Genomic DNA, 20,949 nt, shown 5'->3' on the forward strand with positions numbered 1-20,949 from the left:
GGTTAGGGCTAAACCACCTGTGTGCACATATAATCATGACATCAAAACCAAACTGATACTCTGCCAAAAAACCAAGTTGACATTTTAAAAAGTTGAGATTTTAATTTCTAACAAAAGCTTCTTGACTGTGCAAGAGGTAGACTGAGAGCCAGGATTTGCTTAAGTTAACACATGCTTGCTGACTTAGGATTTAGTTCTTGTATCTGCCTCTAGTAGCAATTCTTTCTGTAAAACAGCATCCAGACAAAATGAAGACATTGGCATTAAAACCAAGTTGGCAACATTTCTACTTATAAATGATAAAAATAACTGCAGGTTTATTTGCTAGAAATGGTTAATAAAGGAGACTCTGAGAACATAACTGAGCTAAAGTCCTTTTTATTTTAGTACAAATATGGATTTACTATTTGTGGACCACATGCAGGGAACAAACAAGATGGAAGAACATTTTAGGTTATAAAAAACTTGCTTGCTTTTTTCCCCTCTTGGTTGTTGTTTGGGTTGGTTTTTGTTTTGGTGGGTTGTTTTTTTTGTTTTTTTGTTTTTTGGGGGGGGGGGGGGGGGGGGGTTGAGGGTTTTTTTTGTGGGGTTTTTTTTTTTTTTTTCTGAGACTACCTACAACCAGCATGTTAAAGGACACTCATCAGACCGGGGCTACTGAATACATTACACTGCTAAATTACTGCTCAGATAAACCTTGACTGATGGAGATGGACATCTGAATCTGCTCCTGCTCAAGTTCCATGCACCAAAGGCCCCAGAAATAAACACAGAAGCTACAAATTTAGGTAATGTAAGCAAACAAAACAGCTTAGCTATGATGTCTGATACTTGGAGTTCTGGACACAAATCAAATTATTAACTGTGGTAATTTTAAGAAGAGATGCAAATTGCTATGCTGTTCAAAACAGATCCTGGGTAAATTATGATTAAAATCTAGATCAATATCTAGGCTGCAGAACAAGGAAATTAAATGCAAGACAAGCAGTTTAAAACTATTCACTCTTGGCAGGGCTAATACACAAATGTAGATGGATAAAGTTTGATCCTTAAATCAGAGGGTCATTAACTGTCCCACTTAGCAAATTTTTTTCCAACACACTAGATTTAGACTCATTTCCTTAAGTGAGTTCTGCTGTGATAATTTGCATAACTATTTATAGGATAATTGGATACATTCATAGCTTTTTAAGAGCTAATGGGACTAGAAATTTAAGGTAACCAGTTTAATTCTAAACACTGACAGTCAGGGAAGCATGCATTTTGGAATCAAACATTCATTACCCTCAAAAGCAACTTTTTTCATACTAGACTGCTTAAGAGTACCTTCATGGAGATTGCAGTATCTCAAACTTCTTGACAAGCACATGACATTGAGAGAAAATACAAGGAAAGTACACAGAAGGGAAAGGTATGACAAGTAAAAACTAGTTCTGAGCATCCCAGCATAAATTTGCCCCATACTTTGCATCACGTTATTTGTGTGCAGAGGATTTAAGTGTTACAGACATGCACATTTTTGCTAGACAATTGCTTTGTAACAGACAAGTAAAGTAAGAGGTACAAACACTACTCCCGATAACAATTCGGACAGTAACATTCTCCTCACTGAGCTGTGTTACCAAGTCAGAAAAACGTCCAAAATTACGCAACGCAAAACAAATTTGTTTCCCAAAATAGTCACAGTGATCTCTAGTGGAGCAAGGGCAACATCCTGGTAAGATTAAGACACTCAAACTTTGAGCTTAATACAGCTTTTATAATTCATTTGAGGACAGCTGACCAAGGAAGAGGCAAAAAAACCTTCTTATGTAGACCATTAAAACTATTTATTGACCTACTTTCATCATACAGATTATTTTCTAAACCAATCAGAACAGAGGCTGCCTATGAGATACTAGTCACAGGAAGAAAGACTATTTGTTAGGCACTTAATAGGAAATACTCCAACCCCTCTCACTCTCCTAAACTGTGTGCAGGAGCACTCTAGTCTGTTAAGCCTAGACACCTAGGCTCAAACCCAGCACATAAAATTCCAGTCTATTTTAACATAACTCTGATCCCAACAGCCAGTGAGAAAATCCCCTGCTAGTGCAAGACCAGTCTTCACTACCACATTCATTCAAAACACTCATCTAGCAACTTCAGCTCCAACATAATCATCTCTTTGCTGTCACACTGGACTTCTGTGGCCACTCCCTGCCCTTGCTATGAAAACTGCTGACTAAAACAGGTAACTTCTTCTGAAAAAGAATACACATGAACTGAGACAAGCTACTTAATCTATATATAACGATACTAGAAATAGAGTTCACATTTTTCTTCAGCACAGTCACCTCAGTTGCCTCTAAAACTGAGCCTTTCCCCCTGAAGGGAATCTTGCATTCTCATTTAAAGGGGAAATACAAGAATTACCTTCTTACTGCAGGGGAGGAACGGACATGCTTACAGCTACTGAGGATTCAGCTGACACCTACTAGAGACACTACAAAGATTTCTAAACTGGATGTGTTATACAATACATCTATCTCTACCTATTATGTGAGCTAGCTGTCAGAAACAGCTAGAAATTGTCAAAATTGTACAGAAATTGTAGAATTTGCCAGAAATTGTAGAAATATTTCTAGACAATGATTAAGGTAATAAGCTCCTACTATCTCTTATAAGAGCAAATACCTTACTTTCACTTAAAAGGACAAGACAGAACTAGTACCTGATAGAAGTGTACCTTTAACTTTCATCAAAACTAAAACAGTACTCCAGTAAAATTGTATACAACCAAAAGCATTAATTTCTCCCTGGTTTTTACTTCATGCTCCAGTACTTTGATATGGATCATTTTAGCATACATTTTGCAGGTTTTACCAACTTTATTGCTGCAGTCAAAATGCTAAACACAATGCGACACAGCCGACATTATAAAGATTCAGAACTGACGTGCATGTCATGCTTAATGATGATCTGAAATCAATTTTCTGCTGCTACTTGGAGTTTGAGAACAACAGTACTTGCTGCAAACAGCTTACTCGCTTCAGTAACATTTGCCTTTTAAATAAATGCCAGCAAAAACTTTATCATACAAGGCACAATTAAGTCAAGTATAACCCCACACTACGCTTACATTCTTCAGACAGCATTTCCATTTAGGAAAGTATAAGCCCATAACATCTGATCATTTCCCCAAAAAGCTATTTTGCAATGTTCATTTCAGAAAGAGCACTTGAGAAAGGCAAAAAACTATTTGATGAACATGGATGAGGACAAATCTTTTTAATCCCTGTTACACACTGAAGCATTAATGTTGCGTCCAAACCACCATGTCCTTGATATCAATTCACACTGCATCAGCTTGGAAGCACAAGTACCTCCACAATTAAGAAAACCATTTTATCTTCCAGTTAAATGCTTACTTTTCAGGTACATAATTCTGAGGATACTTAAGCCCTATTACTGATTAAGCTAATGTTGATTATACAGATTGAGTGCATCATAATTTACCTCTTAGAATCACAGAACAGAACTCTGATAAATAAATCCTGCAAAGAACAGTGCTCAATACAAATACTTACCCAATTAACAGAAGAACTGCACAAATGGTGATGAATCCCAGAGTGTATTTGAGTGCAGTTTTAACCTGCTGAATATTAAAGAGAAAGTTAATACATTGATATAAAATGAATATAAAGGGATTTGTGAAAACTATGAAAAAGTACACTTGGCATACCATGTATTCTACAAAAAGCTTCCATAAAAAGCATGAGTAGTTTTATATATAAGTCATAAGCATGTATTCTTGAAGAGTCTCACAGCCTGAGAGCTGTGAACAATGACATGGAATTTTGCTTCCATCATAAGCTATACATTTGAGCAGCTGTAGCTGGAAGCCTGGATATACTCAGTGCAAATACTCAAAAAAAATATTTATTACTAATACTTTATATTATGGCTATTATTAAAAGTTTGTCTATGTTAAGGTTACAACTAAACAGAAGGGGTAAGAATCATGATTAATTCATTAGAAGATTCTTCAGGAAAGTATTTTCATTTGAAATGTACCACCTTACTGGCATACAGTTACTGTATTCCCTGGGAGGTCTCGAGTGCATTAAAAAGTAAACATGTTAGTCTCAGGTAAATTACTACTGCCTACTTCAAGAAAAAATGCAAACACTGCAGTAGAAAGACACTAAATTTGAGTGCCTGTTTCAGAATTGGAACCATCTTCTCTACTTTAAATGCTGCCACTATATACGGTGGTTATTCTATGGAAAGTCTCACAAAGTTTTATCTTCCTGTGTAAGAAATCTTGCTCAAAAGAATTTTTGGAAAGTTTAAAGAATTAATGAAAATACAGACATTAATTACTTATCTCACTAAAAATTTCATTTCATGCAAGACCACAGCACTTAGATTGACAATGCCAGACTGACTTACTAAGAGCTGCTCCAGGATTTCTACAGAGCTATAGTAATAGACTTAAATATTACAATGTTAATACCATTTCTAAGTTAAAAAAGTCATTATTGCTTTCATATTTTGGCTATATTCATTTGCGTTTTCACTGCTTGGTGCATTTGTCAGCATAAACTTACTGAGCATGTGTTGCCATCATCCTCTTCCTTCTCCTCATAATAGAAATAGACAAAAGGAATCCACAGAAAGACACAGAACAGAATGATCGAGTACAGGGCTAGGAGAAAGAATTAAATAAGAGAGTTACACTAGCACTTCATTTACTACACAGTAATTAAAAGGAAAGACTAAAACATTCCTATATTCTCATTCTAGCTCTTAATTTCAAACACTGAAAAGTTAGTAAAATTCACTAGCCAGCAAACAAACCATTACTGTTTTGTGAACTCCAAAGGACTTGAAAGTAAACCCCTCCAGGCTACGAATTTCAGATCCATCTTCAACTCAGCAACAACAAGATTAAAAGTAATCAACTGTATGCAAGTGATATACAATACTAGCACACAAGCCTAAAGCATAGGTAATAAAAGCAAGCTAAGCCAGCCAGTAACAGGTTGTTTAAAAAAATGTATAGCTTTAAATTATTTTCATTTGCTATTTTGATCACTGGACTCAGTACCAGATTCTACTATTAACATAAAGTACATCATGGATGAAAGACATGATTGTTACTGACCTCAATTCACAAAACAAGGTCTAGCAATACAGTACCATCACTTCATGCTCCGTTTTTATAAAAAGGACTAATTGGAGATTGCAACAGATATTTAACTGAGTAGCCACTAAATCAATACAGTCATACTGTCATGTCACAGTGATGCACAGGTGATCATAAGAAACTAAAAGGTTTAACACATGTCTTTACAAATACTGTCAAGTTTTAAACACATTAAGACAGCTGGTCAAAATCAATGGACTGATTAGGCAGTGGTATGAAAAGACCAATTACAGGTAGAGAATTTCAAGCTTAAATCTTCAGCTATCACTATTATAAGTTGAACATGCTTTAGAACATGATTATCTAAGAAAGTCTTTTAATACTCCATATTATCTTATACGATGATCATTGTAGAAGTCCATTAGGAAACTAAAAAACTGTGAAGCAGTATGTTACAGTATTAGCACCCCACAAGAAAAGTATCCTGGAATAGTTTACTAAGCCTTCAAAATGTCAAAAGTGGTATAAAGCTAAGACTGATTGTGCCAGCAAAAAATTGCACCTTTGAAGGAATAAGCAAAAGTACTCAGGACCACAAGTCCTGTGATCTTTGGATATTTTTCATCTTTGCCCCATTTTGCATGGCTAATTAACCTTTCCATATACACATTTATATATGTAATTAACACCTTTCTATTAATAGATTCATTCTCAACTTCAGTTTGTGACCTCTTATCTTGGCTAGTGCACTCCTCACAGTGCCCACCAAGCTCCAAAGAAATCTATCTCAGCATTTTTTCCTGAAGTTGGTATAGAAGCCAAATAAAGTATCAACACCTAAAAGCTAAATATTAAACACTAATGATATCTAAATTGATATATTTTTATTTTTCCAAATAATGACTTCTAAGTGTTCAAGGTACCTACTGTTTAGTGTGCTGAGTTGGTATGGCAATGCAAGAGAAAAGTTCTCAGTTCATGAACTCTCATATCTGCCAAGAGCAAAACCATTCAGGGCTGTAAAACACCTTGAAACCTCTAATTTTAAAAGAAACTTTCTGGCACATTCTAGAGCAGTAGTCATACTACTTCAATGTTGTAAATGCTTTCAGAAATCAAGCCGATGTAATCTACAATCTGTTTTTTTGTTTTTAGACTAGTCCTAAATCCATATCTCAATGGGCCAGTAAATTAGGCAAGTTACACACATCATTAGCCCAAGATCAGAATAATCAGCCCATAGAGGTCACCACAAGCACAGAAAATCCTCATTTCTAAGTTGTACTACACTGAATTCAGCATACCTTACTGGTAAGCCCTTAGCTCATGACATGAGACTGATACATGTTTCTTCCCAGGGGATAAAAAAGAAAGAAACATTGATTAAAAGAACTCTGAACTGTATGGATAACTTTATTTACAAAGAATCATTCAGATTGGAAAAAAAAACCTCAAGATCCAACCTTCAAGCATGTTATCTGCTGTCACTAAACTGCTAGAGAATCACAGATTAAACAGATCTTCAAGTATTGCAGTCAGTGTTAGAAACATACAGTAGTATAAACTTCAATTTACAGTTAAAACTGCAAAAGCTCTGCAATTTGCTCTGTTGAAAAACTTGAAAAATTACTTGGTAGTAATTTTACAGGACTAGCACAGAAAAAAAGCAGCTTTGGATTTGCTTTTCCCAAGAGACTCATAAGACAGATCATCTTGTTTACATAACCAGTGGTTTTAAAACTGCCTATGAGGATTTTCTTACTAAGAACTGAAAAAGAAATTTGTAACTCACATAGTTGAAGCAAAAGATTGTGCTTGCTATTTTACTACAGAAGCCAGATGAGGAGTGCCTGAGGTCACTTGGTCTGTTCAGCCTGGAGAAGACTGAAGGGAGACCTCATTGTGGCATTCAACATCCTCATGTGGGGAAGTGGAAGGGTAGGTACTGATCTCTAACTCTGGTGACCAGTGACAGGATCCATGGGAATGGCCTGAAGCTGGGTCAGGGGAGGTTTAGGTTAAATATTAAAAAAAAAAAAATTCTTCACCCAGAGGGTGGTTGGGCACTAGAACAAGCTCCCTAGGGAAGTGATCACAGTTCCAAGCCTGACAGAGTTCAAGAAATGCTCTCAGGACAATTCTCACAGGTGTGTGATCTTTTACATATACATGGTGTGATTTGGGTGTTCTGCACAGGGACAGAAGCTGGACTCAAGGATCTTCATAGGTCCTTTCCAATGGTTGTACATAACTTTCAAAGATTTGCCCAAGTGCCTATCAAAAAGACAGGAAAATTATCATCTGCCTTTTGAACGTTTAATTTTCAGAAATCATGAAAAAGGAAATGCAGCACCTTTCATCAGCCCACACATCCTACTTACCTGAGGGCAAGCTTGTCCTACACAATAAAAAGGGCTGTTTATTCCCTGAAAAAGCTAACCTTCAAAAGCAAAGGCCTTGCAGCAGCAAACAGTTTGCAAACAGCAAACAGAGTGACAAAGATACTCCCTTTTCCCTAACTCCCCTGTGACCTTGTGGCATAAGATTATCTCAGCTTTCAGGGACTGCTTCTTGGTTATAGTTCAGAGGTTCAACTTTTGTTTCAAAACATTTCTCTGGGTTGTATGAGAAGCCTGAGGCACTACCACTGGAAGTATGCTTCACTATATGGCCAGTACAAAAGTGTTTCCTGCCACAGTCTAGGGCATCTTCAGCAAGAACTCCGTTTTAAGGTTTGTCTGTTGTTCCTTAGAGAACTCTTATCTCAAGTTGCTCCTTCTGCTGATTTGCACCATATCAATACAAAGACACCAAGTATGAGAAAGTTACTATTACTTGAAGACTGCTATATTATGTTTTGACTTACGAGTGTTTTTTTTTTCTTCTAGAACAACTAGCAAGGTTTCAAGCTGACTATTAAAAAAATCAATATTCCCTCAAATCCTTTTAAGACACTATAGGAGGCTCAAGAATATTATATCATCAATACTCTTACATCACACAAAACTTGTTTTTCCAGATGATATATACTAGGGCATTACATATCAAAATTATTAAGTTGCTCGAAATAAAAGCTTGCTATATACTCCCTCACTTTTTCTGCTAAAAAGTCACTAGCTAGTTCTAGAAACTTATGATCAGTCTTTCTCCCCAAATATTCTATTCTTATAAACCATGAAAAATGTTTTAAAATAAGTTTTCTACAAGGCTGGAAGAAGGTATCTTTTGTATACCCAAGTGGAAGTTACAGAGGACAAAAAAATAGGGAAATTCCAATCAGACACTTGTTTAAAGCAATTCACCACAGTAAGTTCCAATGCTGACAGACTTTCAATTCATGTTCTAGCTGATTGCTCCCAGAAAAATTACATTTACAGAAACACTCTGAATTAGTGTAACTCCACAGTATTTGTCAAGTACAGCTACATATCTCACATAGTACTTTGAATGGCTTCTCAAAGAACCAGACTACAAAAAACACAAAGTTGCATTGGACTTGCACTTAATTCCTAGAAGCCCAAATTCTTGTTCCAATGACTCAATGTGAATGACTTACCAAACATCTGCATTAAGCAGACAAAATTCTATGTAAAAACCATCCAAGTAATACCACTTACCCTTTTGGAAAAATTCTTACTCAGAAACTTTCCCCTAGGAATCACCATACTACTGCTGCCTTAAAAAGGAAATGGAAAATCTAAAGTTTAGCATGGACTTCAAAGCACAGGTGAAGAGATCACATAAAATTTAGCAGACAGTCCTTGCCACACTGTGGCTGGGAGTCATCTAAGTGTCACACACTCAAGTCAAAATCTTGGTCTATCTCACAAAATTAGAATCTACCAATAATATCCCTTCACCATCCACAAAGTTTCATCAAAGGACACTGAACATCAAGGTGACTCCAACAGGTAGTATTTACTTACTAGAAAAATAACTACAGAACACACCTCCAGCTTACTGTCAATTGTTTCAACCTCATTCATTCTGATACCAAGAAAACTGTGTTGGGCAGTTTTCAATTATAACACTTTCTGAAAAGAGTTTTCCTTCCAAACAAACTAGCATGCTTTTTCAGAGCATTTGCCAATCACTGATCATTGTTCAATGACTTAAGTACTGTGAGACATGTTCTATTACAGTCAGGTTTAGAAATAGTAACACACTAAGCCACTATGGCTTCCAAGCAATTATTAGACTGGTTTCCTAAGAATAGCTTTTAGGCTGCTGAAATGCCACCTCAAGATACAGTTATTTCAATCATCACTCAGAGGTATCTTATTTACCATTCCACTAATACAAACTCCTACTTTTGTATCAGTCTAGCCAAGAAACGAGGTGGGTATGAGAAACAGAACATTTTTCATGGAGGCTAACAACTATGCTACAGCTTTATCAGTAAAAAGCAATGCAAGTAGCAAAGTAATGATTAATATTCTAAGCTATGAGTTAAATCGGACTCAACATTCTTGATACAATTACAAGTAGCTTGGATTGAAGAACAATGACATAAGTGCACCAATTATTAATACCATAAATTGTCAATACAACCACAGAAGTCAAGAAGGATCTATCTAGTTATCTCTCCATTTCCAGGAGACACAAGAAAGTACTGGTATTCTTGTTCTTAAGTAAAAAAGGGTACCTCACTTCTGCTCATCTTGTCTGTTTAAAAAATAAAAGCCATGATCAAACACTTTCCTAGTAAGATAGAAAAAATAAAGAGGAATAGCATTACAACTGAAGAGCTGCTTAACTTTCTCTTTCTCAGCTGTTATGTCACTATGCTGTGCAACAGCAGCAGGGGGCTAGATGATGTAGGAGAGGCACTGTGTTTTTGTATATGATTTTTTGGAGACTTCTGAAAAATAAGTTACTCGTATTGTTCACTTCAATATAGCTCTAGTTATGAAAAAGTGTACCTACTCAAATAAAGATAACAAGAGAAAAATATTTTAAAACCACATTTAAATCTCTACCACCATCTGGAGGATATGCTAGGAAACAAGACATTTGTCCTATAACACTTGAAGTAGACCTGTCCAGAAAGGCCAAAAACAAAAGCAGTTTTCCCAATTTAAACTTCAACCTTTATCAAAACATTCAGCTAGTCCAAAACACCTTACAGAAATTCTTTAATCAATCAGTCTCAAATCTGTAGCAAACAGTCCATGGAAGACATGGAAAATTATTCCACCTTCTGAGTTGTAAAATATTTGGTCTGTTAAACAAGATTTTGGCAAACAACAAAGACTAGAAAGCAAGTACAAATCAGTTCCACTATTATAAAGTGAGGAAGCTCTGTGTTAAAAACCCCTTTTTGAAAACAAGTCCTCTTGCTACTTTTGACTTTATTAAATTTTATGCTGAGTGAAGCCTATTCTAGTTTGCCACTATCACTGGCAGGCAATAATTAATCTGTAACTTAACTAAATAAATCCACTATTTGAAATTTCCTGATCTAAAAAATATATTCAAAAGAATCGCAATCATCTAAGAGAAAAAACTCCAAGTCTTTGGAAACATGACCAAAAGCAGGCAACCACCCTGAGTTTGCACCATTAACTGAAACACAGATTTCACTCAAACTGTGCTGAGCACACTTCTAATACCCATTACATATATCCATCAGCCATAAAACTTCTCATAAGTTTCATAAGGACCACTATTGGTGAACAGTTATTTTGTCACTTTTCTAATTTCCGTTCTATTTATGATTACCGCTTTCAAATCAACTCCTTTATGCTCCTCCACAGTAACTGTTACTTGGAACAGGGTAGTTGCTAAATCTGATCACTTGTAAGTGTTGCACTCATGATTGTATGAACTTTATACACGAGTGACAAGTTTCACGCTGCTGCATATGTTAAGTGCCATAAAAGTTACAGCAAAAACATGTTTCCCTTAAGGGACCACAAAATACACAGGAGACATGTGAACCACAGATTATGTAATAAACCATTAGCCTTTTCATGAACTGGCTTCAGTGTACTTGCATTTTTAAGGGGCTCTTGAAGGTAAAAAATATTCTCTGAAGGGCACCAAGTATAACCAAAAAGGGGTTTTGGTTAACCAAAAAGGGATAACCCAGTATTACCTCTAAAAACCTCATGACTTCACTTAAAGGTCACATTACTTGAAAAAGAAAAAATAAAACTAAAATACTTACTGTAATATCCATAAAGTACGGTGTCTTCAATTTGCCTTGAAACATTAGCATCAGCCCAGGCCTAGCAATAAAAGATAGAAGCATTTATTATCAAATGTAATAAAAGACTACATGATTGTCACACTACAAACCACTAGAGAGGGAGAGAGATAAAAATGCTACTCCTCAAGAATTCCATGCCAGCCTGCTAGCAACAGCAAAAATCACTGGGCAAACAGGAGTAAGTGTAGGACTGCTCCACCAAAGGAAGTTTTTAGACCCAAAGGAACATTAACTAGTTTTGGCAGCTTCCACTTATGTTCTGCTAATTCCCACAGTATCTTTATAAGAGCATCTGAAGATAATCATAGAATGGTCCAGGTTGAAAGGGACCTTCAAAGATCACCCACTCCACCCCTCCTGCCACAGGCAGGAACACCTTTCACGAGTTCAGGCTGTTCAAAGCCCCTTTCAACCTGACATTGGAATGCTTCAGGTGATGGGCATCCACAACTCCTCTGGGAACCCTGTTCCAGAACCATCAACCTCACCACAAATGTCTTCTTTATAGCTAAATCTACACTCTCAGTTTCAAGCTGTTACATTCTCTTCTGTGTCTACAGGCCCTGGTCAAAATTGTTTCTACATCTTTCTTATAAACTCTCTCTATATTGAAAAGCTGCAACAACATCACCCCAGATGTTCTCTTCTCCAAGCTGAACAACCTCAACTCTTTTGGGCTGTCTTCACACAAGGTGTTCTAGATCTCCAACCATTTTTGTGGCCTTGTTTCAACAGCTTGCTTGTGCCATGGGCCATGCAGTTGGACAAAGTACACAATGTACACAATATTTCCATCACAGAACAGCTTTGGTTGAAATTTACATATACAGATGCAACAATAAGTAGTCATGAGAATAAGAAAGAACTTTTTATTCTGCTCAGTTACATATAATTCAATAACTTATTTTTATTAGCGATTACATCAGTTTAAGCTATCATCTCCTTTATCAGAAGCACAAGACAAATTACATCAATATTCAACTTAGCAATATCTAATTTTACAAGTCAAATTCCAAGAGCACTTATATCCCTTATCTGAACAAGAGCACAAGTAATGCACTATTCAGTCCTGGGAAATGGTAGCAATGAAAGTGAAAATACAACTCTTAACTATGTTGGAAACTGCAGTCAGCCAAATGGCTGAAGTCAAGTTTTTGTGCCCACTCCCTTTCCTCCAAGAGAGGAGCTATTGGTTGAAGGAAGCTGAATATTTTATGATATAATGGTTGGCAGACAAACTCAGGGATTGAATACAACAGTCCAGTGCTGCAAATATAGCTTAAACATATTTCAGAATTGTTTTAATCTTGCAGGATCCAACCTATGTGGTCCAGACCAGGAAAGTTATCAAAAAGACTTCTTTAAAAGTTAGAGAACACACCAACTTAACTGAATTGGTGAGTAAAAAAGAAAATATCCAGTACTGTCAAAGCTCTTCCATTTCTGTATGCAGGCTATCTCCAAACTGGTAAAAATCAATCCATTTAAGTTGTAAAGATGCACACACTAACAGGGGAGATATGAAAATGCAAATGAGCACACTACTTAAACACAGCTCCCATTAAGACTTCAAGACACTTGGCCATTTGGTTTATCAGTTCTCTATCAGAATTGCATGAAGTCTTCTGGAATATGGGCTTGATGACATAGCTTGAACAGTTTTTCTGCTATCTCAGAAAATCAGCACCACCTTCCTTTTCTTACTATATTAAGACTTCAAGTAGGTCAGTTTACACTAAGCTTTCAAAATTTACTGTATGAACTAAATTAGATTATCATCCAGCTGGAATTTGAGTAGAAAAATACACATCAATTTTGACATCTAATCAGCAAAAAGAGAAGAGAAAAATATTTCAGCAGAAGCAACACCTGAAGTATCTGTCAGATATAAACTCAGTTTTTGAAGACTGTCATGCTCACACACAACAGCATTTTAAATAAGAAATTTCTAGGCATTTGTATTAAAATATTGTAATAAAATTATTTCATGGTAGAAGTAAAGAACACATACAGAACATTTAAATTGCCTCACGTTAAATATTAAGAAAATGCTTACTTTATACAAGCCTAAGGAAAAACCAAGACTGAATTGGACTGTTTGCATTGCTTGATTCCAAGTAGCTGCTGGTAAAAAGGTATCTCCTATGAGCAATAGAGACATTTAAAATGCACAAAAACCAAGAAAAAGCAAGAAAAGCAACAGCGAGACCCAAAGATTAAGAGGCACAGCCACCGTACAGAAGAGGTAGCTCGTAATGGAAATACAACATGGCTTAGCTGCCCAAGAACTGCTTCTCCTTCAGCTACAGAAAAGCACTTAACATAATACAGCTGTAAAACTTTAAAAATTTTAATTGCTTTTCATTTTGTTTCTCAAATTAAGTTGCATACAAGACCAGGGTAGCATATTAGGAAACATACACTACACAATATTAAAATAGAGAGCTGCTGTATTACACTACAACTCAAATTGCACAAGTGTGCATTTCATCATTACTTACATCTGCCTCAGCATACCAACCTTGCATTACTCTGCACAAGAAGAATATTTAATGCAAGCCAATTTAACTATATCATAATTATAATGTCAGCTTTCAGTCACTGCTGAAGCCCCACATTTAAACAAACTAAAAAGCAAAACACTTAATTCTAACTTCAAATTATCCATGCACACACCATCAGCAACGCAAACCAGTTCATCTGAGCTGTTTCAAAGGCTAGTGACAACAGCATTGTCTTGTCAAAAGCAAGCACTGCTACCTTATGAGTATCAAAGTCTGAGCATCTCTGGTGAATACTAAGCTGCTAGGTATGCAATTGACTCAACTAGCACACCCAGGACTCAGCTGAGAACTCATTTGGACAGCCTCTAGATCTAGTCCTTTTCCATCCATTACAACCCAAGCTAACGGTATATAAAGCAAATGGCTTAGAAGCACAACAGATTAGTAAGGTGAAAATTCACACTGACTTCAGCAAACAGTTTAAGGTGTCAAAATGGGACCACAAATTCTCTTGGGACCTGCAGAATTCAGGCATTCTGCACTGTTGTGCTGCACTTGATTTTGTTCCATGAAGTTTAGTAAGCATCTATCACCTTTAAAATACCTATGCCAATGCACTGTACTGAGAGACAAGGGAAGCCACAAATTGCAAGGATATGTGCAATGAGCATGATGACCCATATCTAAACTCTCATGCTTAAGTATTTCGTAACATAAGTCACGCTAAAAATAAGTGCAAAAAGTACATATGCTAGTAAAATGTTGCTATGTAAGTAAAGATATAAAAAAACAGTTTAAGACATGAAGTTGACCTAGACACTAAAGCCAAAGCAAAGCTCCCTTAGAAGATTAATTTTATAATAATATTCATGGAAAATTAGTTAGAAAGATTTGCTCCCACATTAATCACTGAGCAGAGTCTTTCTTCTCCCAGCAACTCTGTCCAGTTAGTGACTCATATTAATATATTTCAACAGAACAGTACTATTCAAACTGTACAAATAACTTCCCCAAATGAAACCACTGCAAGTTAAACTGACTTTTCACCCTTTTTGGTGAGGGAACAGCCATGAACTTCATTGCTGGACCCTGCAAGACTTTGATACCCAGGGAAACTAGCTCCCATTCTCTGCAAATGTCCCTTAATAGAGCTTAAAGTTATGCAACATTGCAGGTTTCAGTATCTGTTATGTTTCATCAAATGTAGATTAAGCACTCATTCTTCTCATTAACCTCTCTCAAAGCTTAGGCAACAAAAGGAAGATGCAGTATGAAAAACTGGAATCCAAGTCACAGCATGGTTAGATAAGAAAAAATTTAGTATCTACCTCCAAAATGGGACAGTGCCAGGATTTTGACTGCCAGATGGAAAATGGCATCCAGAAACATGCACATTTCAGCCCCACTTGCCTAGCAACAATGTTTTGGCCAAGTATTATTGCTTCATAAGTAGTAATTCTTACTTGGGAGGGAGGCATGGTCTCAGTCAATAATAACTTCTCAGTTAACACCTTGCTAAAAATATAACCTCTGGCCATTTCTAGTAGTTTCGTATTCTGAGCATCTACATAATGAGTTGTTCCCCTCTCACCCTCCTAAGGTGGAAAAAAACCTTATCTGCAAAAACCATCTCCCATAAAGCATATGCTGCCCTTTGAATCAGTAAGAGGATAACTGGCTTTTAACAACTCATGCAGATACCCAAGGCTTGCAACACATTCAGTCTTAATCAGACTGAAAGAAATGCCACGGGCCTTTAACTTGATATAAGTAGCAAGAAATTATACATCTCAAAAAGAAAAGCAAAGGTTTCATCACCTTCTCTGTCTTCTACTAGAAGAACAGAAAAAAGGCAGTACAGTGCTGTGAATGAGCTGTCTTGTTTCAAGCAGTCTTCCTGCTGAAAGACAGCATCAGCTCTGCTTTAAATATTTGAGACTTCTAGGTCAGACCCAGAGATCTTGGGTTCCAGCAGCATTATTATGTTTTTAAGCTATGATAAGGTTTTCAGTTCCTACGTGCTTGATGTAAGTCAAACAAGTTTTCAGATCAAACAGATCAGATGCAACTGGATGTACTTCAAGTCCTTTGAAACAAACTAAAGCACTGACACTGCTCACAGCCAAAACCTTTGAGCTGAAGTGGTGCTCTTGAATATTATCAGGATTTCACTTACAAGGTAATACTCAAGTTTCTACTAATATTAAACCAAAAGCCTCCTTTCCTACTTAACGATACTATGATTCAAAGTAATCCCACCCTCCAGAAAAGGCCTTGCAGTGAATTCTACTGTGTAATTACTGTGTAAAACTTGCCAATACCAAACCTGCTCTGTTCACTCAGTATAAAAACTTTAAGCTAATATTTGATAAGCTGCAAAATATGGCGAGATACACCATTATGTGCTAAATGCTACAAGCCACTTTTTCACCATAAACAATTTTTAGTAATTGAAAGACGTATAGACAGTATATTAACAGTCCTGTAGAAATGAACAAAACCTCAAGTTAACAAAGGCTGACCAAAGCATAGCATACAGCCCTTGTCAAGGAAAGCACTTCAGAACACATAATGGAAAAGGGCTACACAACACTTTAAAGTGAATTCCTCCAGAAAGCAGCATAATATTCACAGCCTTCAGAGAAAGGTACTCTGCTTGGTATTACAGTTCAGCCCATCCTTGCAGCCAGGACATGTCCCTGTGTGCAGGGTCTCCTGAACTTGAGATCACCCACAACAGGACATTTAGGTGGTTTAGAGTTCAAGTCTTCCCAGCTCAAGCACCGAAGAGTCCGGAAGCTGTTTTCTGAGGTTTCCAAGGTTGTTTATTCTTTCTTATCTAAGAAATTCTTTCTCTAACTAACAGAGGTCTGTGTAGCATGTCAATCCAAGGCAGACTCTGTCTGCCCTTGGGCAGGACTTATCTTTTATACTATAAATTCTGTCTCTAATGTTTACAATTACTTTCCAACACATGACACCTTTATTACACTGTCCAACTTTGTCCCAAACCAATCCAGTGATGTTATCCTGAGTCAGAAGATGGATGACATGAAGAAAAGACACACCACGCCCAAAATCCTCCATCTTGGCTTTAAACCCCCTAATATAAACATTTCTAAAAACTCACTTTTCTACCTTCTAACAATCTAATTTATACTCTACTTAACCTTTGTGACTTTTAATTCTTACTGCAATGTTGGTAATTTTTTCCAGGGACTAAAATCCAGTCCCTAGGGGTCTTGGGCACTATACCAAGCCCTCTGAGCCGCCTGCCTGGAGGGTCTCAAGGCATCCAGGGAAGCCAGGGGAACACCCTGGACTCCCACAAGGACATACCACCTTCCCATGTCACAGAATACACACAATCCACAATAAGAACTTTGAACCATCAAAGCCTTCAATTTAACCTCTGCTGTCAGTATAACGTGATTCTCTCCCAGTTTTCTACAAGCTTATTCATCTTGCAAACTCTCAGCAAGATCTACAAGTTCTCAGCAGGGTCAGATACATTGAAAATGAACTGAAAGTCTACATACAGTACCTCTTTCAAGTTGAGCACCCTTGTTTCTCATCACTCTTAACACTGATACCAGGAATTATAGCTGGGAGGTAGAAGAAAAGCATACAAACAGAAGAAAAAATTCTTACTTAGAATCTGGATAAATGCCACTATTCTTTTGGCATCCGCTCTGAAATCATCCAGTAGGAAGGCTTTTTGATTAACTACTAATTTATCTTCAGAGAATATTATCCACATCTGCTACCTGGATCTCTCTCAAGAAGTCACTGAAGACTGAAGACTTAACTCACACTGCCCATCCAAAGCAACAAAGGTTTCCTGCCAGTCATAGTCCTTCAGACCCCAGCATCAGTTATAGGGTCTTAAAAGTGCTGGGTTTGAAAGAACAGTCCAGAGAAAAGACAGAAAAGTCTTCAGGAAATATTCTAAACATAATTCAGTCTATCCTACTTGTGAAGCAATAGCAAAAAAGAAGCACATGTTAACCTTTAACAATTCACCAAGACCACAGAATCATAGAAAATGCTGAGCTGGAAGAGACCATCAGGATGACCAGTCCTGTGAAAGACACCACGTGCCTCACTTTAAGATGCCACCCTCCTACCACAACATTACCCCTAAACTGGTAACACCAAATCAATTAAACTGTGTTCACCTATAGGTTTGTAGGCTCTGACAGATTTCAGATTCACTCAACTTATGAGGCTACATTAATATCTCTACACCATAATTTCGACACCTGTGTTTGGATCAAAAAATTAATGTCAATAGATCTCATGTTATTTCTGCAAAGCTACAAACTCAATTCAGCTAAGACTTAAAGAAGAATGTTTCTTCAAGGCAGTATGGAGCAACTGTATTTCAACAAACCATGAGAAATATCTACAAACATTAGGAACTAAGCAGGATGAAGAAGCCTCTGAAGCACAGTCAAAAAGGTACTTTATAAAAAAAATTCTTTACTGCAAGCATGAAAGCTTGCTCTCAGTACAATTTTAAATAGAACCTACCCACCTCACCATATCACAGCATATGTTCATTAATAAGGAATTCTAGTCCATGAAAAGCAGTATTATAAGTAGTTTTCCTTCTAGTAATTGTATTTCCTTAATTAAAAACTTGCAATGGCTGCATGACCATCTTTGATGACCTGTTCTCACAGGTTTGTTTCTAATCAGGCAAAGTATATATTAGCTAAAATGTGTCCTTTGCAACAGGAAATTCTGCTTAGTTCCCACTAGATCTGCATTTCTCAGCTGGACCTAGCTGCATCTTGGTAATTTCTCCAGATAGTCAGGCTCGATGCATTTAAGATTATTATTTTAATTGAATTGCAAAACCCTAACATATGAAAATCTCTTCTGTAATGTCTTAAATTCCAAACAAGCAAGGTCTAAAAACACAAACTTCACAGAATAACACTGAGTAACAGCTTAATTTAGTCTGCATTAACCCTGAGCAATAAAGGTGACAAAAAACACATCACAGCTCAATTCTAAAGGTTTCTCATAACTTGCATTTATATAAGCACCAGCCAAAAAGCACTGTATTAGCTGCAAATTAGTTTTGAAGCATTACATGTATCTGGTAAGACCAATATCTTCCCTTCAAAGTAGAACTGGAAGGGAATATAATCTGGTATGCAGGCATTTACCTTTCTGCCATTCTATCACTTGTTTCAGGATCATAACTTTTGCTATAGATCCAGCTAGGCTCCAAACCCAAGTAAGTTGTTATTCAAATTAGCTACATGCTCCAGTTTGACCTCTTGCTACTCACAGTGTTATCACAAAGATACCAGGTCAACACCTTCAAGAACTCTTATTGAAAATTAAAGTAATATTTGAAGCATTGGGAAGATCTCTTACAGAAATGCTTAGAGCAGATGACAGCATCTCATTAGGAACTCATTTTGCACAGCAACCCTCTACTGTTTCTAAATGCAGTAGCTTAGTTAAGGCTTTATCAGCCAAGAAGAGATACTACTGCATCCCCTTCCACTAAGGGTTTCTGCAGCTTTCAAAATGCTTATTAATTCAGTCTTTAAATTATAGGTAGATTAGCACAGTAAAACTTCGTAAGTCTTTACATGTTCCACTACCAAATTTTTTTGCTGACAAAAAAGACAATTAAAATAACCCTAAACTATAAAGGGGCAACACAGTCTATTTTTGAACAGAAGCATAACAATTCTTTTTTTTCTACATTGCTCCATCATGATACACTAAAAAGCAACACCTAAGCAATTTGTTTATATCCTCAGGACAGTACATTCACTCACATGCACAACAGAAGGAAGAAGCATTTGGAAATGAATAGAACATCTGAGAAAGAGTCAAAACTGAAATCCAGCTCAAATACTAGACATGAGTGTTTTATGCACAGTAGTAGTCTCAGCTTTGAGAGAAGTGAAACAGGTATTAGCACTGGTTTCAAACACTTTGACAACCGAAGAGCACCCTTTTGAAACGTGCTTGCTTGAAGAGGCAATTAACATTTCTGAAAGTCCATACCTTAAATGTACCATTTTGATTTTTCATGTATGAGACCAAAAATATGTCCACTGGCAGGAGTGCTGATGTGATAAGAGCAACGGCCAATGCAAAAATTGCCGTTATGGTAGAAATCACTTCACTTTCCCGACGACTCTGATACTTGCGCACATAAACCCAGCAGAAAATCAGAATGGCCTGAAATACACATGGAAAATTACTTAGGAGGTGCATAACAACAATGCCAGCAAGTAGGTACCGATGTTAGACCCTCTACTGGCACACCATCAACACACCTTTCACCTGAACACTCAGCACCAGCGTTGTACTGACCACACAAAAGTCACTCTTCCTTACGAGCACCTTGAGCAACAACACCAGCGCTCACACGCGAACACACAAACAGCGCGGCTCGCCGGGCAGGACGGCACGGCAGACCCCGCTCCCAGCCGCGGGCTCGGAGCCGAGGCACCCGCGGGAGCCGCAGGGAAGCGTTCACGGCCGGGGCAGGCTCAGGGGCACGGGAGAGGAGACCGGGCGGGATGTCCAGCACCGGAGCAGCGAGCGGCCGAAGAGGGAGTAGCAGCCGTCCCAGGGGAGGGGAGGGGATGTGGGAGGGAGCCGCGGCAAGGCCGGAGAGCCGCCTCTCACCAGCAGCGCCAGGCCGAAGAGGCACCATCCCGTCAGCAGGTCAGACACAGCCGCCGCCATCTTCGCTTCCGTCACGGGAGCGCGGCCGCCCCGCCGAGGCGGTGCTTAAAGCGGGGCGGGCTCGCGTCTCCATGGCAACCTCCCCACGCCGCGTGACGTCACTGCCGCCGCCGGCGCCGCTCCGGGGACGCGGGCGCGGGCAGGCGGGATTCCCGGCCCCGTGCCGTGGCGGAGCGCAGCCCGCGGGGGCAGGAAGGGGGAAGCGGGGTGATGAAGAGCTGTCCGCACCTCTTGCTGCCGAGAAGGGTTTGCCTGTCCTTCCCTCCCGGGGCCGGGAGGCTGAGACAGGGCAGCGCTCGCTCCGCGGGGACTCCTGCCTGAGGGACGGCGGGAGGGGAGGAAGGGGGTTTGAGGAAAGGTAAAAGGTGCGCTAACAG

The 20,949-nt window shown here is 38.1% G+C and overlaps 1 protein-coding gene across 1 annotated transcript in view; it reads right to left on the reverse strand.

Moving 5' to 3' along the window:
- LMBRD1 (LMBR1 domain containing 1) overlaps positions 1-20,572 on the reverse strand; it is a 67,865-nt gene extending 47,293 nt beyond the window's left edge. Inside the window, exons 1-5 of the mRNA XM_062488566.1 lie at positions 20,513-20,572; positions 19,883-20,059; positions 11,301-11,361; positions 4,593-4,690; positions 3,570-3,637 (exon numbers count right to left, since the gene is read on the reverse strand). Coding sequence (XP_062344550.1) covers positions 3,570-3,637; positions 4,593-4,690; positions 11,301-11,361; positions 19,883-20,059; positions 20,513-20,572 — 464 coding nt within the window. The remainder of the gene's footprint in view (positions 1-3,569; positions 3,638-4,592; positions 4,691-11,300; positions 11,362-19,882; positions 20,060-20,512) is intronic.
- Positions 20,573-20,949: the final 377 nt, after the last annotated feature.

Source organism: Cinclus cinclus, chromosome 3 (assembly GCF_963662255.1).
Source record: "Cinclus cinclus chromosome 3, bCinCin1.1, whole genome shotgun sequence".
NCBI classification, from domain to species: Eukaryota; Metazoa; Chordata; class Aves; order Passeriformes; family Cinclidae; genus Cinclus; species Cinclus cinclus.